The 26,422-nt window shown below is 41.7% G+C and overlaps 1 protein-coding gene across 1 annotated transcript in view; it reads right to left on the bottom strand.

Annotated features, from left to right (window-relative positions):
- Positions 1-10,034: 10,034 nt before the first annotated feature.
- The window catches only part of PDE10A (phosphodiesterase 10A), a 303,551-nt gene continuing 287,163 nt past the window's right edge, over positions 10,035-26,422 (bottom strand). Inside the window, 4 exon segments of the mRNA XM_065889206.1 lie at positions 10,035-10,152; positions 12,413-12,501; positions 15,183-15,263; positions 18,323-18,434. Coding sequence (XP_065745278.1) covers positions 10,035-10,152; positions 12,413-12,501; positions 15,183-15,263; positions 18,323-18,434 — 400 coding nt within the window.

Here is a 26,422-nt window from a genome sequence, read left to right as displayed (position 1 = left end):
TCGTCCAACGTGGAAACTGAATTCAGGCATGATAAACTTACTATGTCCTGAAGTCCCTTGGGTTTTAAATCAGTCAAATTAAAAGCCTGTCTCCCTGCTCCATTCCACCTGAATTCTGGGTGTGACTGCAGGGGGGCCGGGGTAACGGGGTGGGTGCTGTCATGCGGGCTCAGGAGCGGGCTGTGCTGGGTTGTTGCCTGGTTGGGGGGCGAGGGGGGAGCTATGGCTGCTCTCTCCTGCCTGGTCCTCGCCCCTCTGTGCTCAGTGATGTCCCCTGAGCCAGTCTGTGCTCCTCTGGCTGGTTTCTCGGAGGCAGTGTCCCTCCCCTTTACCCCCAACCACTCAGCACGTGCTGCCGTCACAGGAAGGAGGTCCGCAGGGCTGTGACCCCGCCCCCAGAACGGGGCTGTGACCCCCAGAGCAGGGCCGTGACCCCCAGAGCGGGGCCGTGACCCCCAGAGCGGGGCCGTGACCCCCCAGAGCGGGGCTGTGACCCCCAGAGCGAGGCTGTGACCCCCCCCAGAGCGGAGCCGTGACCCTCCCCCCAGAGTGGGGCCGTGACCCTCCCCCAAGAGCGGGGCTGTGACCTCCCCAGAGCAAGGCCGTGACCCCCAGAGCTGGGCCATGACCCCCCAGAGCGGGGCTGTGACCCCCAGAGTGCGGCTGTGACCCTCCCCCCAGAGTGGGGCCGTGACCCTCCCCCCAGAGCGGGGCTGTGACCCTCAGAGCGGGGCTGTGACCCCCCCCAGAGAGGGGCCGTGACCCCCAGAGCAGGGCATGGGCTGTATTCACCCGGCGGCCCAGGCAGCCCGCCCCGCAGGCTGATTGAGGCTTCAGCTGCGACCTGCACCCACTCTCCGAGCTCTAGGAGAAAAGTGGGCGCCAGGATCCTGTTGACCAGATTCCACAGAACAGGTCCGGGGTGAATCCCCCCCTGCACGGTTCTCACCTGGTGGAGACGGCACGCTGACACCTCGACAGCTTTCTTCTCCACAGTCTGTCCTCCCCGGGGCCATGCGACCCTCAGTACCGGGACAGAACGGTCTGGGGACAACTCTTTTCAGCCAGACTGTCAGCTTATAAACACCCATAGAAGCGTTTCTCTTAAGACTTCATCTGAGTTTCCCCGTGTGATTTTGCAGCTCGACAGCTGAGTGCGGTTTCTCCCCTTTGAGTCCCCGTTCAGGTCCTCACCGAGGGAGGGCAGGGAAGGAGGCTTGCTTATAAAGCACCAAGTGCTCTGGGGTCGGTCTTCACGGGCGCCTCCAAGGTTCCATGTGTCTACATTAGTCAAGAGGCGCCCTTTACCGGCAGGCAGTGAAGCCAGGCTCACCCAGGATGGCAGGGTGCTTGCGTGTGGGTCTCTGGCCCTGGACGAGCCCAGCCTGCTTTCTCTCTCACCAGCTACTTAACTTCCTTGGGTTTCATTTTCCTCACCTTTAAATGGCGGCAGTAGCACGCATAATTTATAGAATTGTCGAATACTCAGTTGATCCAAGTAGTACCTAGAGGGCCAGACACATAGTAAGTGCTCGATATATGTTAACCTCTGTTATTTCCGTCCGGGCTTGGGGTGCATCCCTGTCCCGAGTGAGCACAGTCAGGAGGGAGCAGATCACTGAGCGAGAGGAACAGAGATTCTTGAACAGACGAGGGAACACTCGTGCCTCTAAGGATGCACTCAGCAGAAGCCAGACGGAGGTTATCCCAAGAGAGAGACCATTACGGGGCGTGTTCGTGAAAGGACATGTGGGAAGAGCCAAGAACAGGTGCGCCTTGGGATGACAGAGCCACGGAGACGGGAGGTGTAGGAGATGCACCCAGAGTGCCAGCTGATGACCCCGACAGTTGGTTCTCTAGTAAGTACAGGCCCAGCAGAAGGCCACTGGCAAATTTCTATGGGGAGGATGTCGAGAACTGCACGGGCCCCTGAGCCAAGTTACACTGTTTTAAATGAGACTAGCTTAAGCGCAGGAGGCCAGATAGCATCCAGATAGGTAACTGAAAGGTGGTCCGATGAAAGAGGAAGTGGAGGTACCTGTGTTGCTGCAAGTACAGAACGAGCGTCTCGGAAGAAAAATCATAAAGCTACAGATTTCAGGACAACTTTAGCAAAAGCCCTCTGGCAGCCAGAGCTGTCAGGCAATGGTCTGGTTTGCATTATGGGAACGTGTTCTCCACCCCTGAAGCGGTGTCCACTTGGAGGACCATCTACCAGAGGTGGCGAATAAGTGACCTCGAGTTGCTGGTGGAAGGTCAAACCAGTGACCCTCAAGTCCAAACTCTGACAGTCATAGTTTCACAAGGACAGAATTCAGTTTACCAGGAAGGCTTAGGAAACAGGTGTTTTGATGCATGGCTTCTTTAGTTACTGCCAGGTTAAGCAGGTAGTGTTATTTTCTTAACATACATTAATATAATAATGTATCTTAGTCATTCTGTGTGTTAAAATGTTTGACTGTTTTGTTGATGACTGAGCATTTACCCTATTCTAAAAATATCTTTCTGAGCAAGAATTCTACCTAATTAATGACACGGACATCAACAAGGCCGACATTATCGAAATGTATACCGTTACCAAATAAACATTTGGACGTTGGTGTTTCAAATAAATGCCTGGTTTTATTTTCTAGTCACTTTCCTTTCTCCCCTCAACATCAATCGAGGAAAAATCTCAACCGGCTCCCTTATACGTGATGGTGGGAGAGGGCCGTGGGGAGGGTGGAGAGGGATGCAGGAACGGCTTATGGAGGTTTCTGTTTCATCAGGCTCCGTGTGTCCTCTTGCGAACCGCATCATTTGTGTATTATTTGGAAGATTTAAAAAACTGTCTTGTTAAATACGTGCGATTCTCAGGTCAAAAAATATGTAGTTTCCCTTTTGTCTCTCCCAGAACTGGGCCTCTGAAAACAGTCATCACAGGAGGGGACAAGGGCACAGCAAGTCACAGCAAGGTGACAGAAGGCCTCGGGGAAGGAAGACTTACTCCTGCCCTTGACTCCCAGCCGCCCCTCCCTGCACTTCCCGGAACATCAGGCGCCCGACACACTTGCTGAATAAATGTTTGCTTAATACTGTTGTGTTTTTAGGGTTCCTTTGGTGTGGAAACAGCTCCTGGTTATGGTAAGTCTGATGGAAAAGTCAAACCTGTGTAATAAAGATAAGGGTTCAAATTCCGATCAGCTTTACAGAGAACCAATCTGCACGCTCAATTACCAAATAAGTTTCTGGAGATATTAGCTCATGAAATTTATTTTTAACACAGTAAACATTTGCTACAGTTTCACAGGAAATGAATATTTAACAAAAGTCCTGTCTACAACATGCACAGTGCTGTGTACTCGGAGAGCAGTCCATCAGTAAGAGCTTGGTGCGCAGAATTCCATTTTAAGGTCTTTCTACGTTCGTCTAATTAACAAGGAATGAGGCCGTGGACACCCACGCTTAACAATGCAACAAGTCTTTATTCCAGGAAACATTTATTTCATTCACTCCCGAATGTAGCTCTAATACGTTTTTGGTTAGAGAGGGTCTTGGGATGCGATTCAGCTTTAACATTCTGGTCTTAAATATTTATCATTTCCCTGCCCACCTGATGGCAAGCAGAGAGTGCCAAATAAACACCATTACTTTAAGCGGAGTTTTAAAGATGAAGCCATGAGGATACTGTGAGTTGAGCTGAGAACATTCTTTTTTTCCTAGCAGAGAGAATCCCAGCGCTTAGTGTAAACACGCCCTCCCCGTGGAGTCCTTCCCACTCTTAAGCCGTGTGGGCTTGGACTGGTCCTGGGAGCCCTGCCAGTGGGGAAGCTGTTTCAGGAACCAGCCTTGGCACTGGGGCCCAGGAGTTTTGTAACATGAAGCAGTCTTTCTAAAAGACCACACTTTTCCCAAAGAGTCTTTTCACTTTTAAAATTACACAGTGGAGTTAATACAAATCATCGTGTAAAATTTAACATTTTATGTTGTCTCATCCTTTCTGCTAGAAAATGGCTGAAGCAAACATGCCACGTTGCTCCAGTGTGAACTTGGTCTCTCCTCTGCAGACAAGGCTTGGAGTGTTTGCACGTGAACTTTTATGAAGCTGCAACTCTCTCTTACCTTCCCCACACGTGAGAACAAATGATGAACGTGAAAGGTGATATTTTAAAAACTCTTGTATTCAATTATTCACACCGAAGGATAGCCATTAAAATTATGAACATCTCTACATATGTTTCATGTATCATACATATATATATACTTTAAATGTATAATTACATATCAACAAAGGTTTCTTGCTGCTCTAAGCATGTAAGTAAAACAAAGAGTTTGCGAAGTAACACCCATATATGCATATATACTGGCTGTTTGAATTATGGATTTATTTACAACTTGCCTAGGTTATAATCAGTGATTATTGTTATATTATACAAACATGACAGTAAAGGTTTCTTTTAAATACAAAGACTGCAGATGAATACATGGAAAAATTACACACATGTACAATATTTATAATTTATAAATGCAAAGTTAAGACCTCTTTAAATTATTGCACTTGTGCCTTTTACAAAGTTTTTGTGTGTCATACATATAAAATATTTTTAAATTTATAACTTAGTCACTGTAATGAAGTTGGACATTGTTAACTCAAAATTCCTTCTCCTTCCAAAAGTGAGCCCATTAAAACTTTGGATACAGATCCATCGACTCTACGAATCAGCTTATAACGAGCACTGTATTTTTGACAGCTTGTAACCTGTATTCCACTCCAGCAGCTTCTGGTCAGCAAGGAGATTATCACCAGCAAACTCTTAGTTGCCTTGGCTAGGCAGGGATAGAGGATCTCCTTTGTTCATAAGGACTTGTAAAAAAAAAAAAAAAAAAAGTCACCCCTTCTTTTCAGAAAGAGTCAAGATGCTGCATTTCTACAAATTTTGGTAACTGTTTCACAGTGTTCTGGGCACGCACACTTTTTCCGGTGGGTCACTGGGTGGGTTCCGGTGAACAGGTGGGGGGTGTGGTATAGAAACACCTTCTACAACTACGTCTACTCTCAGTGTGCACACACTAAGTGAATATAAAGGGCATCCACCATCCAACAGGTCACACGGAAGAGTGTTCCCATATGTCGCTTACACAGTATATTTGAGATACGGCACAAGACTGGGAACTAAAGAAAAAACAAAAGCTGCAATGCCCAGGAGAGGGTGATATTTTAGGTGGACTAGGGTACTGGATAACACACTTTTAAAACTTATCCTGCAATAGGAATAAAACCTTTCCACTTAAGCTTCAGTGAATGTACGGTTCCTCAAAAGTACTAGCTGAAACTTGATGTGTGGAAACCGACTACCCTAACTGGCAAGCGTGATCTGGCTGGAAGTTTTGGCCCGGGTCCTGGGGTAACGCTAACCCATGCCCAGCAGAGGTACACGCAGGGCTGCAGGCTCTCAGGGCGGTCAGCTCTGCAGGACCTTCCACTGTCAGTCAGAGAAGGGAAAAGCTCAGAGTTCGGGTGAAGGTAGTAATACTTCTTTGGATTTCAGACGTGTTTCTTGTCTTTCACTTTGTCCCATCTTTTCAATTTAGAACCAGAACAGCATCAAAACTGTTTTCTTCCTTTTTTTCTATTCTTATCATCACATAAATGTATCTAGTGCTTCAGACAACTAAAATATCCAGTAAAGAAAAAAAAAAAAAGACAAAAAACAAAAAGTGTAAGCACTGCATTGGGTATCACTAATTTAAACTTAAGTGCTTAAAGGAATTGGCAAAATGTGTATCAGGATAAATACTTAATGCAAAGGTAAAAATATACTAGCCATGCACTACAGACAAGCCTGGGGAAACCATCACTGACGGCATACTCGGCTAATTTACATTTTACAGTGATTTTAAAATCCGATTAATACTTGCAATAGAAGGGAGACACTAAGGTGACTAAATGAATATGTTTTTAAAGAATTAAATCCTGAATAAAATCAGCCAAGTGTAGAAAGCAAATACATTTGAAATCTACAAAGATAGAAGTGATCTTCAAAATCTAAATCATGCATATGTACCTGAAAAAACCGACAAAATCACATCATAATCAGTGTCACAGTTCTTGGAAGTTCTTGCAAAAAAGACTGAATCTGAACAGTTCATCGGTTATGGTCACAAGGGTGACTGTGAATGAAATAAAATAAGGGATAGAAAGCTGATAAGGAGAGAATGATCCTAACTCATTCCACTTGATAAAATTAACCATGGATGTGTCCCTTGAAATGTTTTTAATTATAGTTAAGCAAGAAGGCAAAACAATGAATATACGAATGAAGAGGTAAGATTACAGAGTTTAAAATAAAGGCACAGGCCGAGGCGTGGTGAATCACTTAGTCCTATTAAAACTCAAACCCTACTCTGGGTTAAAAGACCAGCAACATAACACTCAAAGCTAAATCTATTAAGCAATCCCGGAAGCTAAGGATTTATGCGTCTATGAGTATCATGTACAAACAGAGAAAGCAAAATTCACTGAGGTTGACTGCATAAAAGCACGCTAAAGAGAGGAAACCTACACTGAGCGGGTCTAGTTCTGAATCAGCTCTGCTTCTGCCGCTGTGAGAACAAGTCACCCCGAGCAGTACGGTGATTGTCTGCACAGATGCTTTTCCATTGAGAGAAGAGTCGGGCTGGAGGACAACGGTGTGTGACTAATTCAAAACCTGGTCTCTCTTCCAACATTGTTTTCTCACGTGCTTCTCAGAAATAACTAAAGCTGGGAAATGGATCACAATTCCTGCCCTAGTAAAAGGGTCATTTTTGGGCTTCCCTGGTGGCGCAGTGGTTGAGAGTCCGCCTGCCGATGCAGGGGACGCGGGTTCGTGCCCCGGTCCGGGAAGATCCCACATGCCACGGAGCAGCTGGGCTCGTGAGCCGTGGCCGCTGCGCCTGCGCGTCCGGAGCCTGTGCTCCGCGGCGGGAGAGGCTGCGGCAGTGAGAGGCCCGCATACCGCAAAAAAAAAAAAAAAAAGGGTCATTTTTTAGAATTCCTTTCCACATTAATTGCATTTAAGATTTTCTATTTAATTAAATCACAACTAGTAATTAATCAGATACTTGCATTTTTTAGAATTTTATTCCGCTGCCCAAGTTCAATAGTTCACGTTGTTAGCATGCATTTCCAAGAAAATTTCTAGTTAAAAAATATATTCACTATCTCTGAATGGAATAATTGCATTTGATGATAAAACTGTATCTATTATAAATCAGCAGAACCAATAAAAAATTTTGCAAATCAAATATTCTACATATACTCACAGCTGATTACCAAACTTATACTGAACAGGGAAACTTTGGCCCAATACAAAATACCACTTTAATGAGAAACTCATCAAAACTTTGGCCATAAAAACCATCCGCCCTTTAAAGAAAAAATCGGGGGAAAAGACGAAACAGAACTCAAAAGCGTGTCTGCTAGATAAATCTGCCGAGATACAAAATACTCAACTGTGTGTTTTCCAAAACAGATTGTTAACTAAATATCACTGCATCTGAGGCCCTTTCAGTTTAGGTAAATCTATGATTCCTAAGTCAATCTTACACACGGTTAAAGTAATAGTAACAGTTTACATTAGAATACAGTCCTTTGTTCGAACTTTGCTTCTATTATGACTATTTCACAAGAAATCAACCAACCGATAACTCCATAAACGTTTCTTTGGGAAACTACTGTTCAAAGTACAGGTCACATAATGCAATACACCTGGGTATGCCAAAATAAGATACTTTTCTCTAATAATCATGTCAGAACAGCAACCTTAAAAATGCAAAAATAGCCATAGCATTTCCTCCCCCGTGACTGTTGTCTATTTCAAGAAGCAGAATTCATGCACTCTTTTAAAATCCTTTTAATTAAACAATAGTCTTCAATGATATTTCCTTTCCCCTTGCAATTCAGTCTCCAGGTTCAGTTAGATGACCTAAGTAACTTTTGGGATTAAAGTTGAATCTCATGGGTCCAGTTTCATACATTTGGCTGTAGAAAGCTTGGATGTATGCAACTTTTTAGAATTCAGTTCTGTGAATACATTAACATGAGAAAGGACTCTTTCTAGTCAGCTCTATATCAAACCACATACATTTTCCAACATGAAAAATCACTTTTTGAAGAATGGGGCTGATTTTTACTTTTCAAAGATGTGTTTGCCTCTCTCTCACACATATATATGTGTGTATCTACATACATGTGTGTACCTACATGAATGTCTATGTGTACACAGCTACGTACATCCATGTGTGTGTGTACCTAGCCACAGTGGTATTCGCTCTCTTTTGTTATTTCGTTTTACCTCATATTGTATAATTATAGTAGCAAATGGAGCTCCATGTAAGGAAGATGGCAACTTTCAGAAGCCCATAAGGAAACTGAACACACAGTGTTAATTTTAAAATAAGAACTATGTTTATGTCTAGCTAACTCTGCTGCAACACAAATAAGCCATATTATAGAAACACCTGATTTCATCATTTTTGCAAAAACCAAGCTCATATGAACAACAACGTGTATAGTATTGGATATGTAGAAGAATATTTTTAAAAATTTATTTCATTGAAAGTAATATTCCAGTTTCCTGCTTCGAGGATCGTGGATAAGCCATTTGTTATGGCTCAGCCTAGCGCTTCTGAGACTCTAATTCCTTCAGGTCAGGACTTGCACAGCTTCGGAGGTTACCATGTCATTGTGCTAAAAATCTTTAAAGCATTCACTATGCACCAGAAGTGACTGGTTTATAATCCTTGTAGGAGGGGGTCCAGACTATTACTTTTGTATATTTTTTCAAAACATTTACATTGTAGAGTATATGAGCCTACCAACACTGATACAGGAGAGACTCTGCAGACGCAGGTGTCTCTGTAGATACTTGATCTTGAGCAGAGCAAAGAGAACAGAGATGGGCCCCGATGCAGCTGCCGAGGGCAGAGAGCTTACGAAAGACCGTGGAGAGCGCACGAGCATGAGGGGAGTACAAACAGGAGATGAATGAGCGGCTCGCGGTGAAGACTCCAGGGGGCTTAGATGTTATGGTTTAATCGATTTTAGGAGAAATGTATGGTCTTGTCATTAAATAATTTGTAGAATGTGAGTTTAAGATTTTGCAATGACATCGACTGAAAACGTCAAAGAATCATTGTTAAAAATTCACATTTTACATCCGTAAGACTTGTCCGTTGAAAAAAAATTGTATGCCTTGCTTTTATTTTGTTCTTTATGTAAAGGGTTTAGGAAATTTGCCAAGACTACAATAAAGAAACAAATAAAGAAAAAATATTCTCTGACATTTTTTGAATTGATACTTGGATTTCTGAGATTTAGTATGATGTATACCTGCGTCTCGTCTCAAGGGGATAGAAAATCTGCTTCCTTTAGTGTTAAATTTATTCATCTAAGCCCCGTAGTATAAGCTTACAGAGCACGCTTTAAGTCCACCTAACTTTTAATTCGTGAGGCTTTGAAGAAGGATCGATTTTCCATCACTGATTGCAGAAAGGTGCTTCTTACTCTGTAACCTCGATGCCACGTGTCTGAGGCTGTCTGCTACGATTCACGCTAATTACAAGTAGGTCACACATGAACATCCACAAGAGTAACACGTAAAAGTTCCTATTTATAACCAACAACATCAAAGCAACACTGGTGTTAAAGCCAAAGTACAATATCCTAATAGTACCGTTTTAACCCTCACTGGAAAGATACAGTGGAAAAGTACCCCCTTCCGAACAATTGTCCGTTTCCATTAAGGCCTCAGCTATATTAGCCCATTAGAAAAGGCCAGTTCACAAGGAGTCACCGGGGCTGCGGATTTCTGGTCCTGGCTGATCACCGTCTGTGACGCAGTACAGAGGAGCCTGGCAGGGAGCCGTCTGCTGGATGTGTTTGCTTGATGGTACCTTCTTGAAGAGGTCTGCATCCCAGTTACCAGGTGTAGGTTCCCCCCACAAAACTAAAAGGAAGAAAAGTCAAAGAAGCAAGATGAACATCTTCAGGTGGGAGGGCTCAGGGGCGGCCATCAGTCGTCGATCTTCACGGGCAGCTTCTCCGAGGTCCCCTGGGCCGCCGGCGGGTTCGAGATCCACACGGCACTCTCCTCCCCTCGAATCACCTTCTCCCACTGGCTCAGGTTATTCCTGGAATAAGAGACGCAGCGACAGGGGCTGTTTCAGAAAGGATTTCTGGACTCTGTCCCAACAATCATCCACACCATCCGGTGGCATAACTCAGCCTGATGGCTTTTGGGTGTCGTTTTGACTCTGGTGACCTTGACTATAACCAGCTTGCAGGCTCCCAGCCTGTCCCCCGACTTGGCACCACTGCTCAGTCTCCTCAGAGGAGCCTCAACCACCAAAGCCCTGTCCCACCAGCTCGTTTCTTAGTTGGGATTCGCTGGAAAGGGGACTGAGCCAACGGGTGACCACCGAGGACACGTGGGATGGGGGGAAAGGGTGGAAGGGGCCCGGAGCCGCAAGTTCATCCACCGACGACACCTCCGTCCAGGCCTTCCCACCCCATGGGGGGAAGCATGTGTCCCCCCGGGGCGGCTCCATCCCCTTCACACGCGAGACCGGGGAGAAGCCTTATTTTGAACACCGTGTCACGTATTAGAAAGGCACCATAAGTTACACCTGCTACAAACTTTTGAAAGTTCCTCGTTACGAGGTTGTATTTGTGCTCCGGTGGCCTCTAGTCTCAAACACAGCCTCACTCCCCCACCTCCTATCTTCCCGTCTCAGTATCTGCAGCTCGAGGGTTGCAGCATCTTCCTCTCCTCCGATGGTGTGAGAACTCCCGCTGCCTGACCACCACCCACCCTGCTGGCCCGGCTAACCTCGCAGAGGCCTCGTCAACATTCCCCACCTTGCACCTTGCTTCCTCACAGGCAAAGTCGAAATCAGAAGGGAACCTTAGCGTTAGCAAACACAAAATTCACGCAAAGAAGACCTGCTAAGATACCTTTGGACAAAAGAAACCCCTAAAATATAACCTGAAAAATGTAACAGTTTAGCTTTTGTCCTATGTCATCAGGTATCATTTTCCCAGAACCTGAAGAGATTTTTTTTGATATATTGGAAAAAAAAAAACACCCACTAACTTTGTCGTGTTTCCTTGGATACAATGACACATGATGAATTTTTCAAGTTTTAATCATATTGAAATGGGCTTTAAGGGATTATGCAATTTAGCCAAGTCCACAGTAGCAAGAAGGCATCAAAACTGCTGAGAGAGCTGAATAACAACCCCAGAGCTTGATAACAATAGCAAGCCTTCATTCTGCTGGTTCTAAATATTTAGCGCAAATACAGAGAATTTTTGGACAAAAAGAACTGAGTAATGCCTGCATCTATTTTTTTTTTTTTTTTTTTAACAACACGCTCCTTGGATTTCAATTGATACTCTTTTTGCTTTGGTGGGACATTCATTTTTCCAACCTGACTCCATCAAGAATGAATACTCACTCACACTCCAAACTGTCCATATGGCTGAGCCCTTAGGGAATAATATAATATTTTCAGAAACTAGCTACTGATTAAGGCCAGTGATGGTGCAACAAAATACACTGGGATGTTCTGTTCATCTCCACAGAAGCAGAGAAGAAAGAGAATCACTTAAATAGGAAAAAGCAGGATCTTTAAAAAATTTTCTTGCTTGTTAGTTTGTTTTCCTTAAAGAATGAGTTCGTCAGGTAAGTTTCCACAGCAGAGAATGGGAGCACACTAAATCCTCAGATTTTGTTTACAAATATCTCGTCACATGTCTGTTCTCCTCCCCTCAACGGTGCATCCACTCCAGCCCCTCAGTGTGGTTCTGGCTGAGTGGTTAGGAAAATCGTGTCGAAACCAATTCTCCTGCAGAGAATCAACTCACACAGCCAATGTTCATCACCGTTCGCCTTCCCCAAAGGAACTTCCCTTCAAAGTAAGATGAAAATCTTAAAAAATTTCCAACGTTCTTAGCTGAGTTTAGCCCTCCAAAAAGATGACGAGAGGACACAGAGAAATCTGTTCTGATCAAATGTTGATGGCTTGCATTTCTTTGGGGAAGAAAATGAAACTTAAAGAAGATGTCATTCAAGATTCCATCTCTTCCATTCAAACGATAAACCGTGTGATTTAAACTGGGTCCCTTTCCAAGCCAGCAGCCCAGAAAAGACATTACTGTCTTCTTCAAAACAACAGCATTGGGCAGGGACCTCTGAGTCATAAAAACGAACAAACAAACAAAACTTCAAAACTTTATGAATAAATACTCTTGATGAATACTTGTTACATAGGCAAACACACAGCCCATTTATTGTAAACTGTAGTGAAGACACATATATACTTGGAGATAAAATCCTATACATTCTTATCTTTTAAAAAATAGCATCACAGGTTGAACTACTGTGCATACCTGCAGGCTTTCAGGAGAGGCTCTGTGGGCGGGAAGATCTGGGTGAGCGTGGTGTAGCAGGGAATGGCCACGGCATTGTAGAATCCAAGCTGCCTCAGAGCAAAAACCACGGACAAGAAACACAATTGCATGTTAGCAATTCCAGTAGCACCATATTCCTCAAGTGAATTTTCTACTTCTCAAGCCTACCTGAGAAACGAAATGTTCTGGTTTCGCTAAGTAATCTTTGGCTCAAGGAACACTACTGCAGACTACAGTTAAAAATTCATTAAAATACATTCACAAAGTAAAACATAAAAATGGAAAACAAAAAGAAGTTAATCTAAAACCCAAGTACAATATTCAATGGGATTCTCTTTATAGATCAGTTATAATTCAGGTCCTATTTTTATCTCTGGTCAGATTTAGTACTTTAAGTGTTTAGCATTTCAAAGTCAAATCTGCTATTCTTCTACATGGGTGACTCTTCACCAACTTAATACTCAGGAATCACCCACTGCTGGGTGTCTTGTTTGTTACTCTTAGCTCTGGTACTTCATTGGGTTTACTGACATTTTCTTCATCTCCTCCCTCCCTTTTTTTTTTTTTTTTTGTGCGGTACGCGGGCCTCTCACTCTTGTGGCCTCTCCCGTTGCAGAGCACAGGCTCTGGACGCGCAGGCTCAACGGCCATGGCTCACGGGCCCAGCCGCTCCGCGGCACGTGGGATCCTCCCGGACCGGGGCACAAACTCACGTCCCCTGCATCGGCAGGCAGACTCTCAACCACTGCGCCACTAGGGAAGCCCCTCCCTCCCTTTTTTGACCTACGACAAATCTCACTGACCTTATCATAGTCCTCTCAGGTAACAGCTCTCTCAATATGCCAGAATTTAAAGTTTTTAGTCTGTGATACTTTAAAAAATATATTAAAGATTTTATTAGGAATTATTCTGGGCCACTGTGCACATAAGTGATGAGGGCCCCAACTGGCCTTTGAAGGCCACATGGAAAAGAGCTGCTGGATGATTAACCAGAGAACACAGACTGTCTGGCTACAAATAACTGCCCTAATGGTTGACAACATGTACAGGATAAAACTGGCTCCTTAGATAGAGTGACCGGCAAACCATGGCTTACCAGTTTCTTAACTGAATTTCGGTGAGACACACCAAGGAATATAGAAGAGTCGAATCTACTTGGCTCCTTTCTGCTCTCTCCTGTTGTAAAGTCTATCATCATAGTCATCTTGCTAGAATGAACGCATTTCCATTTTTAACTTTACAGTTCATGCACAGACTTTCTTGTGTCAATATTTAGCAGACGCCACGGCGCAGAAGGTCTCGAGAGAGAGACTAATTATTGGGAAGCAGAGTCTTTTATTTTTATGGCAAAGAATAATTTCATAGTAATCTCAAGTCAGAAGCAATATATTTGGTAAAATACTAGCTGATCACAGAAATATTGTATTTAAAATTCTCTGATACTATGAATGGAGGTGGGATTTTGGCGGAAACATGCTACCCTTAATGAAGTAACCTGAGAACAAAGTTCATTCCCTGGAGACACCTTCAGTTCTCTTATGCACCCTATCGGGACGATGCTCAACTATTCACAAGGAAAAGCTAACGTCATCCACTCCCTATCTTATCCATATAACAGGATAAATTCCAAACGAATTAACAAATTAAATATAAAGTGATGAAATAAAAAAAATAACTGAAGAAAATATAGGCAAATGTTTATATAATCTCAGGGTGGGACAGGACTTTTACAACGTGACATGAAAAGCAGACACAAGACAGGAAAGGATAATCACTGTGATTACCTACACGGGAAAGTGCCACAAACAATGTTAAAATAAAACGAAACTGCAAAATCTACCTGCAACATGCATGGTAGGCATGTCAGTACACAGTCAGCAGAGACGGAAAGTGGGCCTCCTGCTAGAAGAACTGGTTAAGGATACGAACAAGTGAACGGCTCCCCAGAGGCAATGATGGCGAGAAAATCACGCCACCTCTTGCTGGGCTGTGCCCTCCAAGAGCTGTGGACAAGCTTAAACTTTTGTATTAAGAGTTAATAACTTACCTTTAAATAAATAAAGTAGGAAAATTTGAGAACTTATCCAAAACCTTCATCTTGTGAATTTTCTGAAATGTTTTCTAAACTGAATTTTATATTATTTGTCCATAACTAACATCCTTATTATGACGTTAGAAGATTGAGAGTTTAAAAGGACCATAATAAAAGGAATACATCACACCACACACGCACACATGCAAAACTAACAAGGCACGAGAGCTCTCGAAACATCAAAAATTAACATAAATTATGTAGTAAGACCTGAAAAGAGAATAATTAGTGCTAGGTTATGGTAAGACAAAACTCAAAATGTACTAAAATATATGCATTATTTGTTAGGAAAGGTGGACCTAATCAAAATCTATAATGCTATTCTCCAAAAAATATCTTTGTACGTTTGATGACAAAATATTTTCTGCTTGTTAAAAATATCAACAATTCAAATTCATCCATCCCCTCTATTTCAAGTAAGAAAAGAAAGCCTGCAATTGACTGCAATTTCATCCGTAGAAGAGGTGATGATGACAAGGCTAGCTGTGAATCCTTTAAATCCAACTAGGGTTTCCCATTCGTGGTCTTACTATGCTCCAAGTCCATCTAAATGGAGACTTCAGGTGGTTCCAGGTCCTATAAGACTGCATGTGCTTCTTATTCATATCCGCTGTTATGGCCACTGTAAACGATTGGACTTTACAACACAATTCATACCTGGCCTTGTGGGACTTCGTCCTTCTTGTCTCTGTCCATCATGGGAATAGGCTGTATTCCCAGCTTCTTCATTTCATCACCCTGGGAGAAACAGGGGAAAACGAGGCTCTCTCAATTTTATAAACTGCTATAAAACTTTGGTATTAATGAGTGGTTCCCTTTGTTCGTTAATTTTCTTCAAAATGAATAATGTTGCTGCTTAATGACCCAAACAAATGTCAGAATAATAAAAAATGTAATGTATTATTGCAGGTTTTTATCCTGATATTCCTCTCCTGTACTGAATTACCAGAAACCTAGCCATCTCTTCTGGTTTCATTTTGTAGAAGTTAGTGAAAGTTAGTAATAAGAGGAGATAAACGTGTGAGGTGGAACACAAGAACAAAATGTGAAATAACCGCAAGGTCTTTCTCTCACTTCCTCAGATGATTTTTCACATGCAATGCACCGGGTGGAGCTAGGCTTTAAAGAGGAATATTGATACATCAATAATAAACAATAGTCTACTCAAACATGTCAGTAAAGATACAGTATAACTGGCTAGACATCAGCATAGAGGTTAAAAATTATAGATGTTTATTAAAGATGTATGATATCGCAGGCTCTGGGCTAGGCAACTTGTACGATTATTTCACTTAATCTTCATGAAATACTATGAGTTAGATATTATTGTCCCCGTTTTATAGATTTTAAAAATTATCTTACTGTTTTTATTTATTTTTTAAGGTTAAAGATTGTTAAAATTCTTCCTGAATCCCTCACACTCTTCCCTCACGTTTCTTAATTATTTTATTTTAATTGTGCTTGTTTTCAGAAATCCAAAGCACAGTACAACTAAAACCACCCTGAATGTGCTAAGATAAGGTCTAGAGACAAATTACTATAACCCTTGTTAAGAATGTTTGTGTACAGGACAAAGACACTTGCCTTGACTACTAAAGGCACTTGAAGTATAGAGTTTGCTCTGGTGTTGTTGCTTTAAATATGAACAGCAGTAGTTCTCAAGCTTTTTTTCTTTTCTGTCCTAAGTGAATGAAAATAACTAGGCCCCTTGCTCAAGGATTTCACAAGCCCAACATATAAAAAGATTTAAAATAAGCAGTGATTTGAATATGTACCTGAATAAGGATTGATGCTGACGAGGAAAACAACGGGACACCATGGACCGTGTGTGCAGGAGCACAGGGGTGGCTGGGGCTCAAGGGGGAGGGGCTGCAGGGGTGAGGGAGGGAGCCCCAGGCAGATGGAACTGCACAGCACAGTCAGGGACCCAGAGGACAGAGGGGCTGAAATGTGGGCGAGCCTGGAGGGGCAGAGGGCTTGCTGCATCGAGCGCGTGATTTTCATCTTTATCATATCAGCCTGGAGAGATGGAAGACGGGAGGTGTGGTACTGACATAAACAGAATTAAAGTCGTCCTGAACCGGCAAGCGTGGCCACCGAAGCACAGAGATGAGTCAGAGAACTGGCCTGAGGGCTCCGTCTCAGTACTAAGGCAAGGATTTCATCTCAAGCAACATGACACCGGAGACTATACTCTTAATCACTCTTACACTGATTTTCAAAGATAAAGGCAAGGAACCCAGTTAGATGTTGCAGTAACCCAGGCGGGATCTGGTGAAGCTCTGAAGAAGTGGGAGAGAGTGCGGGGCTGAGGTGAGAAGCGTGGACTTTATGAACGTCTAGGAGATCAACTGGCAAGACTGGGTGATTACGTTTCTGTTTCCACCCCGGGAGCTCCCTGCAGACGTCATCTATGAGCAGACTGGCAGCTAATCGCTCCCGGTGGACTGTTTAACCAACGGGGAATAGAAAGGGAGAAAGTCTACACGTCTCTCACATTTCGATTCGTATTTTAGAATACAGATATAGTTGTTATGGTATGAAGTATGTCACAGTTAAATAAATAAAAGTATTTGCAAAACAATAAGCTAGCTTCAGACAAGTTTTCTTATGTGGTGTTTATAGAATTAATTCTAGGTTACTACTTTTAGACACACATACAAATTAAGTTGACTGTGATAATAAAGTCAAACATTACAGCTCAGACATGTACATCTAAAAACAATCTTCCTGAGTCTGATAGTAACTAGATTTTGACACACACACAATAAAATAAAGGGAAAAAAAAACATGCAAGAGGATGCTTACACAATGTATGCATTGTGTATTTGAGAAATAACACCATGAGTATATTCAACTCAAGGCCCGTGGTCCTCACCCAACAAAAATTCTTTGGGTTTACAATTATAAGACAGATCAACATTATAGACTCTTTCTACTAATCGTTAGCTGAATGATTTACTGTTTTTTACTTTTTACATCCACTCTTCTACATGGATGAGGTTCATGGTTTGAACCATCAACTACTGAACTTTTTGTCCTCCAAATTTACTTTTACTTCTTCAGAACAAGTGAGGTGCACAAACACTTTACAGGTTTTTTTTCCGTAATCTTTGAATATGCAGGGATCTAGGTATTTGTGGATTCATTTGAATAAGAGAATTATATTCTACTTACTCATGGCAAATCAAGGAGTAAACACATGTTTCTGATAATTTGGATAATTCAGTCTAGAAAAGGTATTCATGAAAGTAATTCACAGGGTTGTTTCACATGTCAGGAATTCATGGATTAACATCCCACATATCCTACAGAACTCGTAATTTCAGCTGAATTGACCATTTGGTACATTTACATACTCTCAGTTCCTATGGTACAACGTGATTAGTCTCTCGAATTTCTAGCTGCAGGCACTTAAAGCCCGTGATATCGTGGGTCCCTCTTAGTACGGTTTCCAGTGGCTGCCATAAAGGAGATGGCCTAATACAGTTTATTGGATGGATGACAAGAGATTGGCTATTAAATAAGGAAAACTGTTGCACTACTGTTCAGGGAGTCAGTTCCTGAACTATTTCAGTGGAGATCAGAGAGCTTTTACACACATGTTCAAGTCAGATGTAACAAGAATGACTGTTCTTACTTCATACCTGTATAAATGCTAAACAATAGTTTTTTTAAGTAACCAGCAACATGAGCAACTAAGATACTGTGACTAAATTATCCTTATATTTGATTTCTTCCCAATTGTTTCTCATTTCTTGATATTATCTATGTTCATATAAAAATCAAGGACGTACCTCAGCCCAGAATTCTGCGTATATGTCATTTGCCGTCAATTTTGTTACTGGCCACAGCTTCGTCACAGAACAAAGATCACAGGCAGTCATCATCAAACCAATGACACGGTCTCTAGAACACAGTAATATAAAACTGGTCACTGCAGCATTTGCAAATTTATAAGAACAACTGGAAAGACTTCTGTATTTTCAGGAGTGAGTGAGGCCTAAAGTGGGCATCGCTTCACGATGGGGGAACGATAGCGTTAGAGAGCAGATACAGCTAACAGGCAAGAAAATAAAGAATTAAAGAACAGTGTAGCTTTAACTGTAAGAACATCAGTCACTGCTGTCCCTAGTTCCACGAAGAGTATATCCTGTGCTCCTGCTGCCTGGCTGTTACTGTTGAAATAAAATATTATGTGGGCATGGCCCTGATACCATCTAAATCCCCTGCTGTATTTTACTGCCACAAACCAGATTTTGACTTCCGTGGAATTTTGGAAATTTAGAGTGAGAAGAAACCTTGAAGAAAAAAGTCCCAATCCTTTCATTTTATATAGGAAAATCTGAGGTGCAAATAAATGAAATGACTTCTTCAAGGTATAACTGGCTCAAGACAAGGCCAGAGCAGATGTAGATTCCCAGAACTCTCTCCCATCTCCCCACCAGCAGAGAAATGTGATGTCTCCAAACACTTTACAAGCTCCAACTTTCCAACTGAAAGGAGTTTTCTTTTCAATGGCTTTGCACTCACAACTATGTGTTCTAGGTCTGATTTTTTATTCTAAATATGGTTTGGCTTAATATTTCCTCTTGGAGAAAGATAAAAATTGCTTAAAAGAATTCAAACAGACATATCCCCTATAATTTTAACGCATCTGGTCTAGTGACATGAGGTCACCCTAAATGAAGTCTACACTTAATGGTGGCACTAAGTACAAGTTATTAAGCGCTTTTAATATTACTGACATTAACGTTTACAAAGCAAATTACATAACAAAAGGAAAATTATCGAGAAAGACACAAAACCACATAACAAGTGAGAAGGTGCCATAATTCCAGCTCCTACCTAAATTCTAATGCGTCTGAGGACTCCACTGCTACTCAAGGCCGCCTTATTTCCTGGAGGTGCACAGACAATCCCCATCTGTGGGCACAGTACTCCCTGGGTCCTGAGCCTGCCCACCAGGCCCACAGCATAGTAAGAGCATCTGTCTGTCACGTGGGCAGAGTCTCTGATTTAGTGGTGTTCCCTAAAGCAGGTTCCTTTGATGCCAATCACTCTTAAGGTTCTTTCACTTCCCATCAGCCAATTTCGTTTAGCCCATTAGCCTAATTAAATGGTATCTTCTACGACTTTACTTTTCATTAAGGACACATGTCAAAAGGGTATCATGTCTCTAACAGGGAAGCCTAGATAACTTTAAAAACATCCATGAGACTTACATGTACCCATCCTGTGACCCCAAAACAGATGCCATGTGAAGATGCAAATCCCTTAAAATGATCAGGAAACCCCATGGTTTCTTGATGAGGTAGTTTCCTAAGCACTTTGTGGTTTAAAAGAAGAATATTTATTTCTGGATTTGGGCTTCTAAAGCAACAAGTATATTATCTGTTTGCTCAACAGATAAATTCATTTAAACAGAAATAGAACATGAAAAAAAAAACCTATTCTTTTGTTAACAAATAATTATTTCATGAGATAGAAATAATTCAATCTCATTCAATCTACATTCACACAAAAAAATCAGCATTTATTTCTTTTGGCTAAATATTGTAATAAGCTTTATCTCAAAAAAGCTTTCTTATCTCATAAATCTATGAAAAAATGTTAATAGAACTGGGCACTGGAAAGCACGTGGAGCCAACTTTCTCACTGGATATGATTCTGTAGGCAGCATTACTACTACTAGGGTTGAAAAGTTTATAACCTAGTTATCCTTTAGATTTCACTATCAAATTACTTAGACAAAACAATTTAAGAGTATTTTACTGTTAACCAAACAAGTAAAAAATAAGACAGATAAGAAAATTTGTACTAAATGCCTTTAGTAAATAAAAATTACTCACTTTTTACTCTCCATGACAAATCAGCTAGATGGTCATGGTTTTCCTGAATGGGAATTGTTTTATTTCTTTCTCTGAGTGGAATATAGACCTAATGGTACAGAGACCTAATTTGTAATGCATTCCAATAACCAACTGTGAAAGGGATGGAGTTTATGCCAACTGTGCTGTTGGTATGATCTTGCACAGATGGTTGCTACGGGGGTAATTTCTGGGGGGGGGGGGCGGTTGACTACATCCATTTATTCCAAAAAGTTTTGAATGCCTGTATGTATCAGGCACGGCGAAAATAATAAACAAAATACGCACTGCTCTTGTAGAACTAATGTTCCAATGGGGAGAAGTAGAAAATAAGATAAAGATTTTCACTCAACAAGTCTATACAAAATATATTTTAGGGGACTTCCCTGGTGGTGCAGGGAAGATAAGACTCCACGTTCCCAATACAGGGGGCCCGGATTTGATCCCTGGTCAGGGAACTAGATTCCACATGCGTGCCGCAACTAAGAGTTCACATGCCGCATCTAAGGAGCCCACGTGCCGCAACTAAGGCCCAGTGCAAACAGACAAACAAATAAATAAATAAATATTTTAAGAGAGGCAAAAATATGAAGATGGGAGAGAGAGTCCAGTAGAGATGGCAGTGTGCATACAAGTCCTAACATGGGAATAGGTGAGGTGTGCTGGAGGAACGGCGAGAAAGCCAGTCTGGCAGAAACGCAGGAGCGAGGAGGTGCCAGGCCGCTGCTAAGTCTCCAGACAAGCCAGGACCAAGTCTGACGGTGAGATGCTGGCAGCTGAAGAGCAGAAGAGCGACATGACACGCTTTTAAAAAGATCCCTCAGCTCTGCCCAGAGGAGGATGAACTGTAGCGTTGTAGGGGGAGGGAGGCTGCTGAGAGGCCGTTTAGGAGAGCACACAGCAGTCCAGATGCGCAAGGACGGCAGCTGGAATTAAGGTGACAGTAGTGGAGACAAAGAAAGTAGGAGGGTTCTAGTTGTTAGAGGCAGAGCCAAGTTGAAATACGTTAACATCCACAGGAGTTACAATAAGAGACATCTCTCTCCCTGTCTTTCCCCCCAGCATCATCCCAGACCGGGTAGAGCAACTTAAAACACAGGACCCGTCACAGGTGAGCAGAGGTTCCGACCTGAAAGTGAGCGCCTCTTGCCAGTGCGTACATCCACCTTCCCAGTGCCAGCCTATTTTAAAATTCTCTTCCCACATCCCACGATCACAGAATCACTGAACTTTACAAAAGGGAGAGAAAAGAAACCACACAGCCTGCAGGATTTCAGGTGAGTTACTGGTGGCCAAAAAGGAAGCCCCAGCTCTCCGCCACTGCCCCCTCATCCCATGCCACAGACTCTGTAAAGTTAGTTAGCCGAGGATACGATGTCCTATTGGAAAAGAAGTAGAACCACACAGATGAAACATATAAGCAACTTTATAAAAGATTTCAGGTAGCACTGTGAAGATAAAGAATGAATTCTCATATGATTATTATTACAATTTCTCACTGTGTGAATAACTGGAATTCAAAAAGACTGAAAGGCTGGCTGGATTTCCACAGTGAGCTGGAAATGTAATACTCAGTACCTCTGATTCTCTACCCTCACTGTTTACTAGGCTCTGACCTCATTGCAACCTCCCACATACCAACTAAGTCTTTAAGTGGGAGAAAAATTTAGAAACATAGCCCAGTCGTAAAACACAGTAACTTTAATACCTACTTCAATACAAGGTTATATCAGCCAGGATCCTGACCTGAAACAGACGACATACCCAGGAGAATTGGAGGATTGACTGAAGGGACTATTCACATGGCCTGGAGGGAAACCAAGGAATAGTAAGGCACCGAGGCCAGTGATAGTGGGCAGGTTCCCACCCTGGGCCTGGAGGGACGAAGGACAGCTAGCAAGGGCCTGAGGTCTTGCCTCCAGATGCGCTGTTAAACCGGGGACCCACAAGGAAGAAGCGAGGGGAACGAACACACCAACTCTTCTCTCCTCCTGCCCTCTGATCTCTTGTCAATGCCACCCATGGCTGAATCCAGATGGAAGCTGGAGGGAGGGCAAGGGAGCTGAGTGACTTGCCCCTGGGGGTCAAAGTGGAAGACAAGCTTAGTGGATCTGGGGGCCAAAAGGAGGCCGCCCAGCACATGGGAGTAGCCCAGAGGGGGAGCTAAGAAGCCGTTGTTCACACGGAAAAATACATTTGAAATTTGAACCATTTAAATATTGAATTGCACAGAAATAGAAAAATGAATTTGAAGCCAACATTTCTACTAATCTAAGAAAACCTATGCCGTTAGGCTCTGGGGACCCAGCACAAGATTGTCACCAAAACAACAGAAAAAAAAGAAAACAAATGCACGTCCTGCTTATCTTAGAGTGTGCATATAGAAAGAGCTGATCAAAGACCAGACTTCTATCAGGAAGCGTCTTAACTGTAACTGTTAGAGCAGGTCAGTAAAGTGGCGCCAAGTGGTTAAATAAAAAGGAAACCATAAACAAGACCAAAAGACAGCCCTCAGAATGGGAGAAAATATTTGCAAATGAGGCACCTGACCAAGGATTAATCTCCAAAATTTACAAGCAGCTCATGCAGCTCAATATCAAAAAACAGACAACTCAATCCAAAAATGGGCAGAAGACCTAAATAAACATTTCTCCAAAGAAGATATACAGACTGCCAACAAACACATGAAAGGATGCTCAACTTCATTAATCATTAGAGAAATGCAACTCAAAACTACAGTGAGATATCACCTCACACAGGTCAGAATGGCCATCATCAAAAAATCTAGAAACAATAAATGCTGGAGAGGGTGTGGAGAAAAGGGAACCCTCTTGCACTGTTGGTGGGAATGTAAATTGATACAGCCACTGTGGAGAACAGTATGGAGGTTCCTTAAAAAACTACAAACAGAACTACCATATGACCCAGCAATCCCACTACTGGGCATATAACCTGAGAAAACCATAATTCAAAAAGAGTCATGTACCAAAATGTTCATTGCAGCTCTATTTACAATAGCCAGGACATGGAAGCTACCTAAGTGTCCATCATTGGATGAATGGATAAAGAAGATGTGGCACGTATATACAATGGAATATTACGCAGCCATAAAAAGAAACGAAATTGAGCTATTTGTAATGAGGTCGATAGACCTAGAGTCTGTCATACAGAGTGAGTAAGTCAGAAAGAGAAAGACAAATACCGTACGCTAACACATATATATGGAATTTAAGAAAAAAAAAATGTCATGAAGAACCTAGGAGTAAGACAGAAATAAAGACACAGACCTACTAGAGAATGGACTTGAGGATATGGGGAGGGGCAAGGGTAAGCTGTGACAAAGCGAGAGAGAGGCATGGACATATATACACTACCAAACGTAAGGTAGATAGCTAGTGGGAAGCAGCCGCATAGCACAGGGAGATCAGCTCGGTGCTTTGTGACCGCCTGGAGGGGTGGGATAGGGAGGGTGGGAGGGAGGGAGACGTAAGAGGGAAGAGATATGGGAACATATGTATATGTATAACTGATTCACTTTGTTATAAAGCAGAAACTAACACACCATTGTAAAGCAATTATACTCCAATAAAGATGTAAAAAAAAAAAAAAAAAGCAAGCGCTTGGGGGTATACAAGTGGATGTTTTCCTTAGAAACTGTCATCTAGCCTTATTTTAATCCCTTTATTTTAAAATTAGGTCATACATAGCATGTGAAAAGAGACTAGGTTAAATCCGTTTTCCCTTAAATTATCATTTTAATGATTTTTTTTTTCTTGTTTTAAAACTTAGCTTCAAGGACTTTTAATTCACTGTACTGAGTAACTGAAATCATGTCTATAAAAACTACTGCACTTCTCTCATAATATGACCTATTTTGGTGAATTTATTAGACATTAAACTGGACTAAGGATGCTGTAGATTCTGAGAATATTATTTGAACAGGTGCAGAACCAAAATCATAGATAAGATTTTAGAATCTTACTGTTTCCAAAGACACAAATAATAACTCTTTAATATAAACATCATCATGCTATAGTGATGATCTCACTCAGTAAACTTTAAGTTCTCAATTCTTATTTTTGTGGAACCCTGTGTTGCTCTTTGAAAAACACCATTAAGAAGAGAGAAAACGAAATGATCTGTCAATGCAGAATCAGTCTTGAGCAAATGTGTCTCACAGAGGGATGTGCTGTTATTAAAAACTTATTCTAACTTAAAATTTCTTTGCCTAACAGAATCCTTGTGTGAGTCCCAGAGTTGATGACTCTGACCTCCTAACACGGGCAACTCTGTATTACTTTAAATCAAGTGAAGACATCAGTGATTTCACGCTAGAACGTAGTTTCCCTACATTTCAAGTTCTTCGGCTGAAACATAAAACACATACCTAGCAGAACGAGGCCCTCGTACATTTACTACTGCAGGTAAAGACACATCACTGGCGTCACGTTGACAAAATGCTACAGGAAACTGCATTACGGTCTAAGAATAAAGGAAACCACACGAACAAAGTACAGAGCCGTAGCCGTGTGAAAGTGTACATCTTTTCTAGCTCTGTTTCTGAATTGTTTAAAGAATTGGTCAGGTGTTTAACGTACCCTTTCTTTGATGTGCACCTAAATCTAAATTAAGGAAAGACTTCGGAAGAACGGTGGCAAAGGAATGTCTTTGAAGGGTACAAATATTCCCTGAGATTAAGAGAATAAACATTTTCATTCATATATTTCCGAAAGCTTTCAAGGATAAAATTCTGCACTTAGTTGATTTTTAAAATACATGTTTGAGGAAGGCAATTCCAACATGAAATACATGGAAATAAAAATTATAAAAGCTACTACTAACTCATATATTTGTCATTTAACATTTAAAAGGATACTTTAACTTGATTTCATAACTTAAAAAACATTTGATCTTGTATAATGTTTGTTAAGTGGTCCTTAGGTAAGACTATACGTTTTCCTCCGTTAAGAAAGATGCTGTAATTCAAGAATAGTGCTCTGATTTCTATGGATGTTCTCTTCAGTTTTTGTCAAAAGGGGACAGCTAGTTGTTTCAGGGAAAAACTAAGCTACCCTTTGCCTTGAGTCCAGAGCTGGTTTCCGAATGTGACATTCATTTTAGTTGTGGTTAACTGTGGTTTGACTGTGGTTAGGGAAAGAGTATTGAAGGACATTTTCAGTGAAGGAATAAATTAGTTTACAATTTCTGTTTCTCTTTTTGGTGCACTTTATTTCTCCTCCTCTCCATCTTTTATGTCACTAGCAAGTCCCCTTTTATAAATGAGATTTAAACTGATCTAATAATTCATTTCTGGGGCCCTAAAATCACTTGGCAGGCTCTGTTATTTAAAAAGTTTAAAGAACATACTCATTACTAAATGTGAGATATTTGTGAAAATAAAACTGTATGTATGTCTAATGTAAAAGTGAGTCACTCATCTGATTTTGAAAGGCACATGGCAATGACTTTCATACATATCTGGTCTCTGGTTGCTTCATTTTCAAAATAGAAAATAAGAAAATTACCTAATATTTTCAAGCACAGTTGTGGCTACAACGTCAAGTACATACAAGACGTAATAGTCAATGTTAAGGGCATGTCAAGTTAAGGGGGAGAGGGATAAATTAGGAATTTGGGGTTAACATATATACACTACTACATATAAAATAATCAACAAGGACTTACTGTATATAGCACAGGGAGCTATACTCAATATAATACTCTGTAATAACCTATATGAGAAAAAGAATCTGAAAAAGAATGGACATGTGTGTGTGTCTAACTGAATCACTTCACTGCACACCTGAAACTAGCACAACATTGTAAATCAACTATACTCCAGTATAAAATAAAAAGTTAATTTAAAATAGTCATAAAAGTAAATGTCAAGGGCAGGTGGCAAGGACCAGTGGTAAGGACAAAAGGTAGGGAAGAAGCGTCAGAATATTAGGACTCCCAGCAATGATGAAGAGATCACGTGACATTCAGCTCCAGACCGAGTGGAACAAAGACTGAGAGAGCCATAAA

This window comes from Phocoena phocoena, chromosome 12 (assembly GCF_963924675.1).
Source record: "Phocoena phocoena chromosome 12, mPhoPho1.1, whole genome shotgun sequence".
NCBI classification, from domain to species: domain Eukaryota; kingdom Metazoa; phylum Chordata; class Mammalia; order Artiodactyla; family Phocoenidae; genus Phocoena; species Phocoena phocoena.
Note: the sequence above shows the minus strand (reverse complement) of the source record. Positions and strands in the feature narration are given on the sequence as shown.